Source organism: Mastigoproctus giganteus, chromosome 11 (genome assembly GCF_048544385.1).
Source record: "Mastigoproctus giganteus isolate SK-2022 chromosome 11, ASM4854438v1, whole genome shotgun sequence".
NCBI classification, from domain to species: domain Eukaryota; kingdom Metazoa; phylum Arthropoda; class Arachnida; order Uropygi; family Thelyphonidae; genus Mastigoproctus; species Mastigoproctus giganteus.
Genome location: NC_143585.1, coordinates 56,153,260 through 56,171,850, shown reverse-complemented (window position 1 = coordinate 56,171,850; position 18,591 = coordinate 56,153,260). Strand labels below are relative to the sequence as shown.

Genomic DNA, 18,591 nt, shown 5'->3' with positions numbered 1-18,591 from the left:
ATGCATTTCTCCACTTATTATCAAAATCTGTACTCTTAAGCTTCCTCCTGTTCTGTTGTCTTCTTATACTTTCTTATTCCTCTGGTGTTTTTCCTTCTGCTTGGAAATTTGTTTCTATCAAAAAAAAAAAGGTGAGATATCTGCGCCAGCCAGTTATCTCATTGCACTTACCTCTACTCTTTCCAAAGTAATGGAGAAATCCACAACTACTATCTTAATTTTCCATCTCCTGACAAATTCAATGGAGAAATGTATGGTGAATGCTAATGCCCTTGACATTTCTAAGGCTTTTGATTGATTGGCATAAAGATTTTCTATACTAACTCCCATTTCACAGATTGCCAACTATTTTTTGCAACAGAGTAGCCAGTTCTCTCTCTGCAGGTAATGGCATATTGACCTCTGTCTTCTAACTTCTCCACTAATGCTGGTGTTCCCCATTCAGTTCTTTCTACCACTCTTTTCCTCTTATATATTAATGGCCATCTTACACTGACTGAAAATCCTATTCATAATTTCGTGGATGATAGCATACTATATTCCACTTTTCCATTTGTGAAACCTTGCTCTGAAAAAAACGATTTCAACTTTTCAAATATCGTCTGCCAAGTCCTTAAATGTTGATCTCAAAGTAATTCTTCACCAGATCAAAGAAAACTGAGTTAGCCTTAATCCATATAAAACTGAGTTTTGTTTTATTTCTCACAAAAAAAAAAAAAAAAAAGTCAATTGCTCCTTTGATGATTTTTACCCTCTTGATTTCTAATCAAAATTGCATATCTGTAGTAGAAATTGCCCCACTTCTAATCTTTCTCATGCATAGCATCCCAAATATGGCTTCCTCTGCTTCCAAAAAACTGGGTTTTCTTTTTCATTCTCAACATTACTTTTCTACTAACTACCGGCTCACTTTTGTACAAATCTCAAATCTGCCCTACTATGGAACGTTGTTCCCACATCTGGGATGGTCCACCAAAACTTCTCTTAAGATTCTGGACTCCATTCAAAAGAGGGCAGTCAGGGTAATTAATGAGCCATCTATGTCTTGTGAACATTTATTTTTATTGCATACCTTTTCTGTTGATACTTTCATCAGCAGTTCTTCTGATTTGGTATCAGTAATCCTCCCCACTCTTCCAAATCAGTCCACACAGGCACCAGAACTAGTCAGCATCCATTCACCAACTCTAGATTTCCAAATTCACAGAACCAACGTTTCTTTATTTATCCCTTCTACTTCAGTTTTATGGAACAGTCTTCCTTCATGCACATTTCCTGTAACTTGCACTCCATAGAAATTCAAGTCTGTCAACAAATGTCTTCTCAGCCTATAATCCATACATAGAACTAAGTACTATGGGTTTTATACCTTTTGTGTTTAAAAAAAAGAAAGAAACATCTCACACTTAGTGTAGACTGAACAACACACACACATTAGAAAATCTGACCAGCTGTGCAGGCAAACAAACCATGGATAGCCATAAGCATATTCCCACTGAACATATTGGAAGAACTAATGATTTAAAATTATAACTTTAACAAATCATATTATGCATCAAAACGATTAATCGAAAGCTGAGCCATATCAAAAGTAGTCAGTGATCAGATATTGGAAAGCTATCTTCTTAATGGAAAACCCAACTGTTACCTACACAGCTTGTTTCACCAACCTGAATTCAGTAAATTTCCTTACCCTACCGTACACTAAAGCTGATAAAACAGATATTTGGACAGATTCAGAAGTAGAAACACTTTTTTTGGCTGATGCTCTATAAGCTTGCTTTCTTGCATCATTTGCCATAACTACTACTACTACTACTTGTAAAAGATAAAATAAGAATAATCTGTTTCACCAACAAATAAAATATATTCAACAAATATAATGAAACATTGCATTGGTTATCCACCTTGTGCTTATCGTTGATTAAATATGTCCACGTGAACTGCCCTTGCTAAAGTGCAACCATAAGAGGTTCAGAAATTTTGTGTGCATGCACATGGATGTACACATGTATATAATTATGTAGGTAGGTGAGTGTACACATATACATATGTTAGACGTTGCAAAAATGCATGAAACAAATCTAAGAACATATTTTACAGCTAAAAAATAAGAAAGTTTCTATAAACATATGTCACAAGATTATTTATTTCTGAGATATTAAACATTAATCATAAAATTTAGAAAACTGCAAAATTACAAAACATATTTGTATTCAAATTTATATCCAAAAAAACATGACTGTGTAAAATGGACTTTAAACTTTTCAAAAACACAAATACCAACACCTGCAGGAATAGTGTTTTGCTATATGAATCACACCAGTTTGTTATGAATGATTAGTGTTTCAGAGTACATACTAGCAGTGCTGTTTGTACAGTAATGTGTTTGTTATGGAACTTTCAGATTCCACACAGTGACATTGTTCCATATGGCATTTCCTCCAAACTGTTAATGAGAAACACCTACAAATCTGTTTAATTTTGCTGTGTTAACTGGTATGATTTTAATTTATGGTGAGGTTTATAAGGATTCTGTAGCATCCTGTTTTGCAGATGCACTGAAAAACTTTCAACTTGATGAAGTACTAAATTTTAAAACATTTGTTACTGTGGAGGGAGAGGGAACTTAGAGAAACAGATACACTGAAACCATTATGAATAAATGCTGGTAGAGGGAGATTTTGATGAAAAGCAAATAATTTGTGCTGTGCCTACATTTGTTCCACTTTTGTAACACCTTGTATTTAAAGTTGTCAGGTCCAATAAATGTTTCATATGCAAGCATATGGTGAACAGCAGTTGTATCCACTTCATGGTATGCCTGTACAAGAATATGTGCCACTCAAAATGAATAAGCATGTACTTTTGCCAGTGGCTCATTTTGCAGTGTCATGTGATCCTCAATTTCTCAGCCACACACACATTCTGGTTATGTGTGAATCATGTTTAACAAAAAATGGAATTTCCAACTGTCAAAACATTCATACCTGGGCCAAAAAACCCACACGTGATTATCAATACTCATTGTCAACATACCTTTTCCTTTAATGTTTTGTGTAGTGTTCTTGGGGACAGGCTTATTTGTCCTTATTTTTTTTCTAGAAGGCTTTCAGGAATGATATATCTACATTTTCATGGAACAATTTGTGTGAATTATTGGAAGACCCTTAAAGGCAAAGCAGGTTTATGCTGATGCACCAGCCAGCCTTTCCTTGGTGTTTATGACTTTTTAAATGCAATAACTGATCGGTTGATTGAAACAGCCTTTCAGTGGACGCCATATCACCTGCCTTTCTCCTGAGGTTACTTTTTGTCGAGTCACATAAAATCCATGGTTTTTTCTACGTGTATTTTCATGCAAGACCAACTAAGAATCTGCATTTTGGAAGCTGCTGAAATTATACATGCCCTGAGACAATACATGCCAGGAAATCATGGATTCATCATGCTGAATGCTACATTCAACACAATGGAAGTCACTTTGAATAGATGTTCCCTTTTACAAGTGGTTTATTTTGGTTCCTTTTTATGTTGTGTAATTCATGATTAATGTTTAATATCTTATAAATAAAGACAAGCAAATGCAGGAACTTTTTTTTATATTTTTAGCTGTAGAAAATGTGCCTACCTTTGTTCCACTTTTGTAACACCCTGTATTTAAAGGCTTCATTAAATCTGTTCAAGATCTAATTGCTAGCTGAAAGGGGGAAGAATGGCAAAAGAAGTATTCTGAAGCACCCATCACTGTGAAATTGAGTCATGTGATAATTTGAAAATACCAGTATAGTATTTGCCTTTCTTGCATTATATTAACATAATGTTGATTCTTCCCAATGAAATTGATATTGGTCAATCTTGCACTATGACAGTGATAGTCCATTGATAATTAAACTCTGTAAAAATTGAAGAAAAACTTTTAAATTTCTTTACATAATTAAATGTTATTAATGTTAAATTAATTTAATTTAACTTAGAGATTTTAAAGTTTTTAAATTTCTTCAGATTATAATTTTTATTGATATATTAATATATTATATTGATAGATTGATATATTAATTTAATCATTTAGCGACATAAAAGGCAAGGCTCAACTAGTAATATAATTACAATGAAAAGGTGAAGAAAAAGATAAAAGCAAGTACATATTATTATTATTAGCCATATGGTGCACGGAAGCCTTGAGGCTTGTGCTGCATCAAACAAACAAAAAAAAAAAATTCTGAGTTACCCTGAGAGAGGGGGAGGAGGAGGGGGGGGACAAGAGTCAGAGGTAGAAGGCAGCTCAAGACCCTGGGTGTGCCCAAGCCCATACTCACCAATTACTGTATAACTATGCTAACATGCTCTACAGATTTGAAATGACAGTCATTTCAAATTAATTATTACTTAATTTTAAGGAAACAATTATGAGGGGCTGTTCAATAAAGATCAGTTTTTTTTTCCACAATGTACCTTTATTAATAATCCTTATTTTGATGGTCCTTTTCAAAGTTGTTCCCATTTAATGAAATCCATTTATTCCAACATTTCTGCCAAAAAACATGGTGAAAGCCATTTTTTGACATGCATTTAGGAATCGTCTCTGATGTCTTTACAACTTCTTATATTGACTGGAAACGTTTTCCTTGCCACTCTTTTTAAAAAAATCGTAGGTTTCAGGGCTATAGGCCAGATAAGGAACACATTTGACATTAATGTCAACTAAGTACTTGATGATAGTATGAGCAATGTGAGGTCTCGCATATTTGGGATGCAGCATCCACCCATCTGTGGACAGTTGTGGTTTTTTGTGATGGATGTGATCCTGCAAAGTCTACAGTACCATTCTGTAATAATGTCCCATAAAAGTCATGATGTGGCTAAACATGCTGGTAAGCTATTCCTTGAATATAAAAAAAAAAAAAAAAAAAAAAAGAGATAACCATAACCTTTTGCTTTTTTTGGTGTTGCCATTGACCTAGACTTCCAAACAGAGATTTCTTGCTTATCCTCTGAGTAAAAATGATGAAGCCATGTCTCATCCACCATTATTATTGTCTTCTGAAGAACCTTACCATCTTCATTTCTCATCCATTGCAGCTCCAGACAAACTTCCATGCAAACTTGCTATTGCTCAGCTGTCAGTAGCCTTGGAACCCAGCATGCACAAAAATTGTCATTTGCAAATATCAGTCATGGACAATACTGCATGTGCTTTCTACTGATATCTCAACGTCTCTTCCAGTTGCCTTACTGTTATACAATGATCTTCTCTCACGATTACAGAAGCAGTGTTTATTGTTTCTGTGGTAAGAGCTGTTGTTGGAGCTCCAGGGCCACCGATTTTTGTGATTTTATCACGTCCATCTTTAAACATTCTAAACCACCTGCGAACTATGCTATATGGAAGTGTAGATTCACCATAGGCCTCTTAACATTTCATGTGGTTCAGCTGATGTTTTCTTGAGATGGAAACAAAATTTGAGAGCAGCATATTGTTCCTCACATGTTATGTCCATTGTTATAACTGAACAGGCATAAACTTGCCCGACCACCAAGGTCACACCATGCACACTAGTCAACTTCACAGTTGCTATATGATGCAGCTTGGTTTGGTCTTAAATTCCATTTAATATGGTCTTAAGCAAGAAATACCAAGCCGTATAGTTGTTCATGAAAAATTATGATCATTCTTTATTGTACAGCTCTCATATAATGTTAAGCTTTGAATATAATTGAATAAAAGTTGAATATAAAAAATATAATGAGAGAGCAGAATGCATAATCCAGACGCCATCTGTAGTCAGAGCCTTGCCTTTCATGATGCAGTGAATGTCATGATTAGTCCATTGAACAGTAAAAAATTGGCTCTGTGGAGTGACAAATTTTGCTGCACACCATTGTGATCAGATGGGTAGGTATAGAGTGCATAGTGTAGTGAGAAACTACGATTACTGATTCCCACCTTAAATTTTGAACAATGCCGTACTACTGATGCTGTTCATCCAAAAATGATTTATGGATATGAATGTGCAAAAGTTGAAATGGCCAGTTCACTGTCCCAATTTGAACCCATGAAATGAACAGGAATGTGAGATTATGGTCAGCCCAACATGTTTCACAACAAGGAGTAGCAGCAGCAGTCATTTTTCAGCAGAAAGAATGGACAACTATACCCACTTAAATATATCATTTGTTAGGGAAAAACCAACCTGGAGTTTGTTGAAATGGTTGGTGGGGGGTGAATGGACGTGCCATTGAAGTAATTGGCAGTGATGTGAATGTGATACCAGATGCTTCTTGGAGAGTAGCATATGCACTGCCTATCTTAATTTTCCCCTGCACTTCTAATATTTTTCATTATTGCTATTTATTATTTAAAGTTTGTTTTATAGCTAATTCTTCAAGTTGCATAGGGAATAATTAGCTTAATTATTTATTGAGTATTACATATTGATTTATCCTTGCTAGTGTTGAACATTGCTGTTTATGAAAATTTTTTCTTTCACAGATTTGGTGTGCAGTTGGTGTAAATTTAACAGGAGGAAGAACTCCAGATGGAGGCTCAATTGTTGGAGCCAGTGTATTTTATTCTTCACCACCAGAAAATGTTATGACTGAAAATAGTGAGGCATTGACTGAAGTTGATAAATTAGAATTGGAACTCAGGGTCGGTACATCGTTTTATAAAAAGCTTAAATTACTAATTTGATATATTTTACAGTACTTTGATATATATAATTATATATTTATGAAATATATTATATATTTATGAAATATATTATATATTTATGTAATTTATCCATTACATATTTATATATTTTGATATATTTAATAAATTACTAATATATTCCTGAAATCTAGTAGTAATAGTGATATGTGATGTAAGGGAGAAAGCTTATAAAGCATCAGCTTGTGTTCATCTCATCAATAATTTGAATAATTTGTCTACGTTTTCCTTGTGTTTATTCAAACCATCCACTAGCTGAAGGTAACCACTGCACATCTATCCTGCAAACATCTTTCTTCAATTTGAATTTATGCTCTCTCATGTATGTGTAGTCTGAGCAAGAGGAGGGATGCCATCAGCATTGATGGCATCCCTCCTGACACAATCCGTGTTTTTCCTGACACAATCCGTGTTTTTGAGGAAGATACTATTTCAAGAGCTTGCTTGTTTCAATGGCACAAAAAATTTTTAGAAGGAACTCTCTTCCTTCTAAGAATGTGGAAAACGACGTTCTCTCTTAGAAGGAACTCTCTTCCTTCTAAGAGAGAATGTGGAAAACGACGAATAATCAGGCCTTCTGGTATCCATTAAAAGCGATGAAAATGTTCTGCACACTGTAGCATCTGGAGACCGGGAACCTCAATCAGATCACATTGTAGGTGCCTGGTCTCCAGATGCTGCAGTTTGCAGAACTGAAACCTTTCTTGGTAAGACTACCCTTTTGTTCCCTTCACCAATCTCTTTGGCCTTCTCTACGCCTGTTCCAGTAGTTCTACATCCTTCCTAAAATGAGGCCTCCAGACCTGTATACACTACTCAAGACGTGGCCTAACTATTACTTTGTTCAATGGCATAATCACCTTTTACTCTGATCTGTGTAGTACCACACTGTTCATACATTAATCTGGGATTACTGCTATCCAATGTAGTACCTTGCATCCGTAGCCGAGTGGTCAGGAGCGGGAGTGCAGTAGCACACGCTCTTTGAGTAGACCGGGGTCAAGCCCCTGACTGCTGAATACGGTCGATCTGCCAACCCGCACTGGACCAGCGTGGCAGATAATGGTCCATTTCCCTCAGCATGAATTGTTGAGGAGGCTTCCATCCTGCAGTAGGTTGATAATGGCTGCATTTGTCAATATTAAACTTCAACTGCCATTTCTCAGCCAATTGGCCTAATTTTTTAGATATTGTTGTTAGTAGCTTCTCCTGATTACTGTCATTAAAAACGCTGCCAACCTTTCTGTCAACTTAGACATTATGTTTAATCTGTCTTCATCAGTATTGTTAATAAATATAAAAAACAACAATGGGTCCAATGCTGAACACAGGGGAGGCTCCACTAAGAACATTAGTCCACAAAGAGCAGTGCCTATTCAGCAGTTACATTCCAAGATGCTGGTTCACTGAACACCAATTAAAAGTTATGAGTTATTACACTGAGTTTTTGAGGAAGATACTATTTCAAGAGCTTGCTTGTTTCAATGGCACAAAAAATTTTTAGAAGGAAGAGAGAGAGAGAGAGAATGTGGAAAACAACGAATAATCAGGCCTTCTGGTATCCATTAAAAGCAATGAAAATGTTGATCAGATAAGGAAATCAATTAGAAATTATCATTGTTTAAGCAGAATGGTTGCATCAGAACTTATTATGGGCAAAGAACAATTTGACATTTTGACTGAAAAATTAGGCATGAGATAAGTGTGCCATGATAGTACCAAAAATTTTGAATGAAAATCAAGGAATGAGAAGACCAAGTTTGTGAAGATGTCTTGGGAAAAAATGGAGAAGATCCAGACTTTGAGTAGTGTAATTACTTATGATGAAAGTTGGCTGTTCCAGTACAACCCAGAAACAAAAAGACACTCAATGCAGTGGAAGACAATTCCCCCCTCCCCAACCAAATATCAAAATCAAAAATGAAAACCAAGTTTTTGTTTTCTTTGATATAAAAGGAATTATTATGGCGGAATATATCCCACCAAATCAAACTGTCGGTCAACTTACTACATATGAATTTCTGACAAGGTTATGTGAAAAAAATTCGAAGGAAGAGACCTGAATTGTGGAATCAAACCCTAATGTGAACATATACTCTACTTAGTGCCTTTTGACTTTTTTCTCTTCGCTAAACTGAAAAGGTAATCTATTTTAAGTCCTTTGAAAACGTTCACAAAAAGATGACAGAAGTTGCTAAAAGGGTTTACAGAAGATGACTTCCAGAAATGTTTCTGAACCTAGAAGAAACTTATAGAACACTGTGTGCAAGCCAAAAAAAGAAATTTCGAAGGGGATAACTTGTAAAGGTATAAAATATTTCATTATATTTATTTTATTGAAAGAGTCTTGTTTTTTTTTTTAATAGCCACACTTCACAATTGCATTCCTGTCTTAGATGGTCCTGCATTATTTCTTTAACCAGAGACTCCATTATTTTCCTTCGAACAGAAGTTAAGCTAACAGGTCTGTAATTACTCATGTCACCTTTTGTTCCTCCTTTGTGAATTGGGGAGATACATTCGTATACTGCATGGACAGAAATCACGAGATACCCACCTTTCGCCCGGATAAGGGCAGTCACACTGCGAGGCATTGATTCCACTAGTTCACAAAAGCATTCCACAAGTATTTCCATCCATGCTTGTTGCACCACTGTCCATAATTCCATCGCATTCCTGGGTGGAGGATCCAAAGCTCAAATGGACCTTTCCATAGTATCCCAAAGATGCTCCACACAGTTCATGTCAGGTGAACAGGGAGGCCTTTGAATGCTGAGGTCAAAGAGTTCAAACGTTTTTGACGCTCTTTGAACCATGTTCTAGTCACAACTGCTCTTTGGGGAGGTTCATTATCCTGCTGGTAGAGTCCATTGCCCTGTGAGTGCACAACGACCATGAAGGAATGCAGATGGGCTGCAAGGATGGCCTTGATGGTCTTAATGGAGACTTTTCTGGCACCTCCCTCGTTGAAGTGGCAGTGATTTGTGCCACTGTCCCTCTCCGGTTGGCTGAAAAAATGTGATACAGACGTTGACTGCAATGTTCATCCAACACCTTTCTCTGCACACAGCACTATCCACGATGAGATGTTATTCTGGAAATGGTGTATTCCTGATACACTCTTGATACTGTCGAACGGGGATAATTCAATTTCTGTACCACATCCTCAAAAGGGTGACCCATGCGTTGGGTACCCACTATCATCCCGCTTTCAAAGTCGGTTAACTCACGACGTTTATCCATACTGACATTGAATTACCATCTATGTGAATGAAGTGATGCAGTGTACCTATATACCTGTTAAGCCAGTGGTTTTCAACTGGGGTGCCACGGCACACTAGGGTGCTGCAACAACAACAACAACATTCTAGGGGTGATGTGTAATTTGGGTTTCAGTTACTTAAAGTTATTATTATCATTTTTTTATTTGTATATTTATTTCATTATAAAAAGGTATACGGTATCCATTGCACCTTATCTTTTTAATTTTGTGGTGATCTATAATTGATCTTTATTTAGTAAAAAAAAAAAAAGAAAAGTAAAGAAGAAAAGGAAAAAAAAATAAAGAAAAAAAAATACAGGTATACACATATATTAAAAAGTCGAAAACCACCGTGTTAGGTATTTCTTTTGGACTAGGGGTGCCATGAAAAAATTACTGGGACACTAAGGGTGCCATGAACCTAGAAAGTTTGGGAACTTCTGTGCTAAGTGATGGGTTCGTCCACTAGCGAGAGGGGGTGGCAGCATCGTATTGCCCGGGAACCAGGTATCCCATGAATTCTGTCCTTTCAGCATACAACTCTGGTCCAAAGGAAACTCTCCAAATCCAAATATGCTATCATAATTTTGAATAAGCATTTGCTTATCCTACTTTGCTGCCTCCCTTAATATAAGCGAATCGATCCCATTCACTCCAGGCACCTTTTTATGTTAAGCATCCATTTCTCTTCCACTTTCCTCTCAGTTATATTACAAAGTTATTTAGCTCTCTCTTAGATTATGATGAACTTCTGGCATTCCCCTCCCTAAAAAAATGTATATGGAACATACCCATTCATTTTATCAGCAACCCGAGCAGGGTCATCAACAGTCCTTGCTATCAAGTAGCCCAATGTGATTCAACCCATTCTCTCTTTATGGCCTGGTAGAGTGCTGCTGTGTTTTTCTGGAAGTAATCCTTCAGGTTAGCTGTTACTGTTTTCTGTTGCTCAGTGAAGTCTATCAGGCCCTTCCTCCCTCTTTCCGAGTGGCGCCTCCGTAGCCAGGTGGGAAGGAGCAGCAGTGCATAGCACATGCTTCTTGATTAGACCGGGGTTCGAGCCCGTCACCACCAAATACGGAGGATGCAGAAAGGTCAGGGAATGACCACCGCATATCCCGGAGCAATATGGCCTTAGTTGCTAATGCTCCTAAAAACCAAATAACAAACAAACAATCCCTCTTTCCGAGCTATTGCCAGTCTCTTCACAGCCAACTTCGGGTGGTATTACCAGCTCTTGGTCATCATTTTCCTTGTCTGTTTCTTGATATCCTTCAGCTCAGTGTTAGCCCAATCTGATCCCGAAGGAGTATGTTAGCACTGGGACTGCATAGGTGTTTATGGCTTTAACTGTGTTCCCTCCATTCAGCTTTGCTACGAACAGACTTCTGAGTCTCTGGTGGTATTTTTCAGATAGGCATGCCTTAATTTCCTTGCGATCTAACTGCTGAGCCTGCATCATCCCCAGATATTTGTAGTTCGTTCCCTCTGCATTTGCTTTGATCTCTTTACCGGTCTGCACCTGGTAGTTTCAGCAGACTAATTTTTCCTGATGCAATCTGTGGGTCTTGCATTTGTCTAGACCAAATTCCATCCTGATATCGTTGCTGAATTCTTTGGTGATCTGGAGTAGTTGCCACATAGAGCTTGATGTTATCAATGTACATCAGATGGGAGAGGATGTACAGGTTTCTCCTTCCTTCTTTGAGGTTATATCCATGCTTGCTGCTATTGATCATGGTGGATATCGGATTGAGTGCTAGACAGAACCACATTGAGCTCAGGGCATCTCCCTGAAAGATTCCTATCCTTACGGGGATCGAGCTGGTTGTGATATTCTTGACCTTAATGGTGGTACTCTATTTCACCATGGTTGCTTCTAGGAAGTTTGTCACTGTTGGATTGACTTTGTAGATCTTCAGCATCTTTATTAGCCACTATGAGGCATGGATTTCTAAGACCTTGCGGTAATCGATGTAGGACGTGTACAGGTTTCAGCACTTCTTGTTGGCTTGCTATATAACTGCGGCATCTATGTGTAACTGCTCCTTACATCCTTTGCTCATCCTTTTGCATCCTTTCTGCTATTCGGCCATTATGTTCTGGCTCTCCAAGTGGTCTGATATCTTTTTGGTTATGCATCTGGTCAGGATCTTGTACATCGTTGTATTTTGGTCTTTAGCCTTCAGGTATGTGATTCCTTGAGTGAGAAACTTTGGGATTGTCTCTGGGTGCGTTATCATTTGGGTGAACTGCTCTGCTAGGTATTTGTGTGTGCAAGTGAGCTTCTTGTACCAGCAGTTGTGGATGTTATCTATTTGTGGGATTCACCAGTTGTGGGAGTTCCTGATCGACTGTTTTACTTCTTCCTCCCGAATCTCTGACTCATCTCTTGTATGTCCTTGGTTTTCTTCTGTTCTAGTTCTATCCAGGTGGCTCAGCTGTTATGTCTTACTTCACTGCTCCATATGTTGCCCCAGAACTCCTCAATTGTCTTCTATGAGGATGGTCATTTCGTCTTTCCTATCTTCTCCATGACTCCTGTAGAAGGCTCTATGGTCTTCGTCAAAGATTCAGTTGTTTATTTTACTCTGGGAGCTCCTTTTGTAGGCCTCTAGTGGCAAGCGATATTAGTAACCACAGTGCTTTTTCATAGTGATTATCTGGTATGCTTCACTGTAAATACATTCCTCCTGAGTTTCGCAAGTCCGTTAACTCTTGAGTAAACCTAGAAAGGTAGCGCCTCCGTACCCAGATGGGAAGGAGCAGTAATGCGTAGCACACGCTTCTTGATTAGACCGGGGGTTCAAGCCCGTCACTACCAAATGCGGAGGATGCGGAAAGGTCAGGGAAGGACCGTCATATATCCCGGAGCAATATGGCCTTAGTCGCTAATGCTCCTAAAAACCAAATAATAACAAATAATAACAGTAAACCTAGAAAGGAAGGTACTCCCCCCTTTTTATTTTTAGTTAATACTAACCTTCTCTTCACTTAGGGCGCCTCCGTAGCCAGGTGGGAAGGAGCAGCAGTGCGTAGCACACGCTTCTTGATTAGACCGGGGTTCGATTCCGTCACCACCAAATACGGAGGATGCAGAAAGGTCAGGGAATGAATTTTCGCATATTCCCGGAGCAATATGGCCTTAGTTGCTAATGCTCCTAAAAAAACCAAATAACAAACAAACAACATAACAATCTCTTCACTTGAGTCACTAGGTGGCACTGCTCTTGCCTCCACATGGTGGGGCTGGTAACCTGGGAGAAAAAGAATCTCCTAGGGCCAAAATGAGCACATCGTGAGTAAATCAAACTCTGACTTATATGGGCTGCCAGATGCACCCCAGACATCAATAAAGAAAGTTAGTTCTATTGGAGGAACTTTCAAATGCCAGAAAACTGACTCTGAGAACTATCCTACTCCAACTTTCTTGATCATGCACTCAACTGGTGAAACAGGGTATACCGTACCGCTTGTCTGTCTGTCTTCCTTATGTCCTGGTGGAGTGCTGCTGTGTTTCTGGAAGTAATCCTTCAGGTTAACTGTCACTGTCTTCTGTTGCTCAATGAGGTCTATCAGGCCCTTTCCTCCTCCTTCCCGGGCAATTGTCAGTTCTCTCCATGGCAGCTCTCGGGTGGTGTTAGTGGCTCTTGGTCATCATTGTCCTCGTCTTTCTCATGATATCCTCCAGCTCGGTATTAGTCCAATCTATGAACCCGAAGGAGTATGTTGGCATTGCGACTGCATAGGTGTTTATGGCTTTAACTGTGTTCCTTCCATTCAGCTTTACTTTCAGAAGGCTTCTGAGTCTCTGATGGTATTTTTCAGTCAGGTAGGCCTTAATTTCCTTGTGCTGTAACTGCTGAGCCTGCATCATCCCCAAGTATTTGTAGGCCTCTCCCTCGATCTGTGGCTTCGATCTCTTTACCACTCTGCAGCTGGTAGTTTTGGTTGACTAATTTTCCCTGACACAATCCGTGGTTATTATTATTATTATTTGTTTGAAGCTTCTAGATCCACAAAAGAATTGTGGATCTAGAAGCTTCAAACAAGCAAAATGAAGAAAATTCCATCAAACTTAACTTAAGGATTGCCTCGCTAGAACAGCAGCTATTAGCAAATAATGTTGAAATAGTAGGATTAACTGGATTAGCAGGCCAAGATCTAGAGCTTGTTGTGCAGCAGCTAGGGCGTACATTGGAGCTACAGCATAATAAAGAAGTTGTACACTACTACATACCTAGCAATAAAAAAATTAATGACAAGCCTACACTAATTGTGAAATTTTCAAATCATGTGGTAAAGGAAAAATGGATGAGAAAGGCAAAGGAGAGCCGACTGACAGCAAATGATGTATTTCAGAACAACAGCAAAATTCCAATCTACATAAATGACCACTTAACAGCACATCTCAAGCAATTGTTTTGGGAAACAAAACAAATAGTAAAAACTCACAGTTACAAATTTATATGGTTAAAACATGGAAGGATTTATGTGAAGAAGAATGAATCTTCAAGAGCCATAAGAATCTTGAGTGCAAAAGATCTGCAATATATAAAATACTCTTTTATTAGGAATAATTCAAATTTCTTGAAATCTAGCCCTAAGTTAAAATTAAGACATCAGGTATGCTTTTTGAGAAATCACTTATTTTCAATTCTCTTGTACATTTCTTAAATAATCCGAATATTCAAGCTCTTATAATTGATAAAAATCAGTTCTTTCTGGTAGCTCTAAATATCAGGTCATTAAGAAAAAATTGGTTTAACTTCTTACAATATATAAATGCAATCAAAGAATATATCTCATGTATAGTTTTAACTGAGGTTAACATAAAAAGTGATGAAATTGATAATTATAACATACAATTTTGACAAGGTATTTAAGTTGAGAGAGTTGAGGATGGGTGGAGGAATTGTAATATACTATAGAACATGCTTTAAGGCAATACAGGTTTACCACTTGACTCAGTCTTGTGAAAACTGCTGTGTCAAATTATTAGGGGAAGATCCAGAAAACACATTCATGATTTGTGCTTTTTATAGGCCACCATCAGATTCTATAAACAGCTTCCTAATAGAATTAGATAACACAGTTCTGCAATGGGATGACATGCAGGCTGATAAGACGATACTAGTAGGGGACTTCAATATTAACTTACTAACCGAAGAAACAGATAATTTGATACTCAAATACTCTGCAATCTTAAACAATTATGGATTTGAACATCTTATTTGGAATAACTAAGCAACAAAGGATGGAAGGGGATAGAACTCTAAGCTGTTGCTTAGATCACCTTATAACAAATATAAAGTTGATGTATACCAATTCCTACATACTACTAAATCAATTTTCAGACCACAGAACATGCATACTAATAGTAGATATGTATTCAAAACAACATCCATGTTAAGATATAAAATTAACAAATGATACGAAGAATAATTTTTTATTGACAGGCAAACTGAAACAGAACGTAGAGAAAATATTAATACAAGAGCAAGTATCTTACACAACAAATGTAAATGTCTTTTCAGATAAGATAATTCGAGGTATATTACAGAGAGAAAAGAAAATCACTCAGCTTGCAACATAAATTCTAGGAGAAGCAGGATTAAGCTAAAGAAACCTTGGATGACAAATGAAATAGAAGAATTAATGGTACAAAGGGATAAATACTTCAGGCAGTATAGAAATTGTCCATCAAAGATAGAACATTATCACAATTATAAAACACTCAGAAATAAATTGACAGATATTATCAGAAAACGAAAAAACACTTATTACAACAAACTCTTTATGGATAAACAGTTAACTCAAAAGGATAAATGGAATATTATAAATAACCTGTTAAGTACAAGGAAGAAAAAATCAAGGGGAAATCAAATTAAAACACTGTTAGAACAGATTTCTGGTACAAACAAACAATATGAGGCTGCAAATAGGTTTTCCAAAGCTGTATTAGATCTCAACAGATACCACATACATTACTGCCAAGATTTCCTTACTCAACAAGATAGTCTTCCTCAGATTGTGAACTCATGTGTAGTCTTAACTCCACAATACAATGAGTTGCTTAAGATTATAGAACAGCTAAAGAACAAGAAATCTTATGGACTGGACAGTATTACAGTAACCAAAGTAAAGAGAAATAAAGAACAGTTCTCTGTCCTCTTGGTAGAGCTTATAGTACGGATGTTAGAGTCAGAAAGCTATCCTACAAATTTACTTTCATTTAAGATAATTCCAATATATAAAAAGGGACCACCTGATGACTTTTGCAATTATAGACCAATAACAATACATTCAGTTATAAATAAGATAATAGAAAATTATATATTTTCCCATATAAGCAGATGTCTACATCAATATGGACTGTTAAACAACTCTATTCTCATATTAGAAGGGCAAGCACACAGACGCTATTAGAGAGTCTAGTAGACTGTTTTAACTTACATTTAAACAACAATAACTTCATAATAATTTTATTTATAGATTTGACCAAAGCATGTGACTTAATTGATATCCCAATATTGCAACAAATTACTCAAATATGGTATAAGGGGAAGAATCAATCAACTCTTAGCATGTTATTTACCCCAGGGCACTCATGCAGAGCAAATCATGTTCAACATCTATATTAATGACATATTCAAAGTAATAAAGAACTCCTTTATAAAGATTTACGCAGATGATATCATCTTATATAAAATTGGAAAGAACCTGACAAAAATGGCAACAGATTTATAGCAGGATGTAATACATTTACAAAATTGGTTACATGATAATAAATTATCACTTAGCTTTAAAAAAACAAATTTTTTGGTAATAAGGTTCCCCCTCATCAAACCTTGTACATTCAGCCCTCGATTAAATTACATAAACATGAATGCCTACATGATCAGAATTTCCAGAATTGCAATTGTCAAACTGTGAATGAAGTTTCAAATCATTGTTACCTTGGGCTATGGATAGACTATAGTCTAAGTTGGGCAATGCATATAACAAATGTGTACAAAAAAATGAGATTTTATGTATACTTTTTTCACTACATTAAGAATAAGTTGAATCTAAGAACAAAAGTTACATTATATTATGCATTAGTGGACTCCCAACTCCCAAATTATTTAGTAAATGTATGGGCAAGAGCTAATATAACAGAAATAAGGGCAATAAACAACTTAATTAGTGGGATTCTGAAACTCTTAATGGGGACAAACTCTTGGAATGACCTGCATAAGAGAAGGCAATTTTTGTTGAAATATAAAATACTTTATCCAATTCAAAAACTGAAGTTAAATTTATTCTTGAAAAATTTTAACACCATTTGTGAAGAGTTGAATCTGCAAACGAAAATCTCACATAACTTAAGGAACCCAAAAGCAATTGTTTTACCTCACCCTTGGGTACTAAATAGATTCAGAGATAGGCACACAATGAAAATAATAAACAGCTTGTTGGCTATGTTGATTTCAGGCTCAGGAGAAGTTATTCTTACACCAAATTAAAATTCCTAATAAGAAAATTTTTGATACTCAATGATACAGTAGATTAGAATTGCTATGCAGATAAAATACAACCTCTGTTAACAGAGTGGAATGTACTAAGTGTAGTGACTTAATAGTCTTTTCTGTTAGATAACAAATTTATAAGCATAAACTGTTGTAAATGTTGAATTACAACTTGTTTTCAAGAAATTTACTTTTCTTAACAAGTTCATTTAATGTAAACAAATTATCTTGATAAAATAAACTGTATTGTATTATTATTATTATTAATTCTCTCTCTCTCTCTCCAGAGATATTTGTTGTATGCAGTTTTTTTTTTTTTTTTTTTTAGCAACAAGATAAATCAAGAAGGGAACATCAGGAAATTGAGCAGCATTTATCTTCTTTGGTGTGGATTGGCACTAGCACTCACAACAATAGTAAGATAAATGTTATTGATGCAAAGAATCCAGGAGATATTCTCAGCACCTTTTATGTTTGTACATCTTACTTACTATGCATTGCTAGTGTTCCCGGTAAGTATTCTTTTAGATAAAATTTATATATGTGTCATTAAGGTATATGGGATGTTTCAGTTTATTCAATTCAGACTTTTTTAAAACAGTTAATTAATAAATTGAATAATAGCACAATGTATTTTTATCACTTTACCCGTAATCTCAGTGGCGAATTGACTTTTTCTTTGATGACAAAAACTACTTTGCTTTCATATTATTTCTTTTAATAGGAGCAATGGAAAATGATTATCCTGTTGATGAAGATTTTCATAAACTTGGAGTGGAAGATGAAAATCAGATAATACACCCAAGTGTAAACAGTAATAATGAAGATGATGAAAGTGCTCCTGGAAGAATTGGCAATATCACTTTTGTTAGCTGTTCAACAGGAAGTGCAAGTGGCGCCCCATCTCCAGAACCTTCTGAGAAAGGTGATAACGTAGATTCAAAACAGTATTTTTTTCAACTAAAAATATTAAAAAAATAGCTTTTTCTCTATATTTGAGAATTGTCATTAATTTTCATTTGAGTTCTCACTGCTCTAAAACATTCTACCAATTGGATAATCACCTAATATCAGGGCAAAGAGATGAATATCCCTTGTATAAAGCA

General features: G+C 36.4%; 1 protein-coding gene across 1 annotated transcript in view; it reads left to right on the top strand.

The window, feature by feature from the left end:
• The window catches only part of LOC150078024 (C-Jun-amino-terminal kinase-interacting protein 4-like), a 518,865-nt gene that overhangs the window by 308,532 nt on the left and 191,742 nt on the right, over positions 1 to 18,591 (top strand). Inside the window, exons 16-18 of the mRNA XM_090385183.1 lie at positions 6,494 to 6,652; positions 17,814 to 17,997; positions 18,210 to 18,410. Of these exons, the coding sequence (XP_090241309.1) occupies positions 6,494 to 6,652; positions 17,814 to 17,997; positions 18,210 to 18,410 (544 nt within the window). The remainder of the gene's footprint in view (positions 1 to 6,493; positions 6,653 to 17,813; positions 17,998 to 18,209; positions 18,411 to 18,591) is intronic.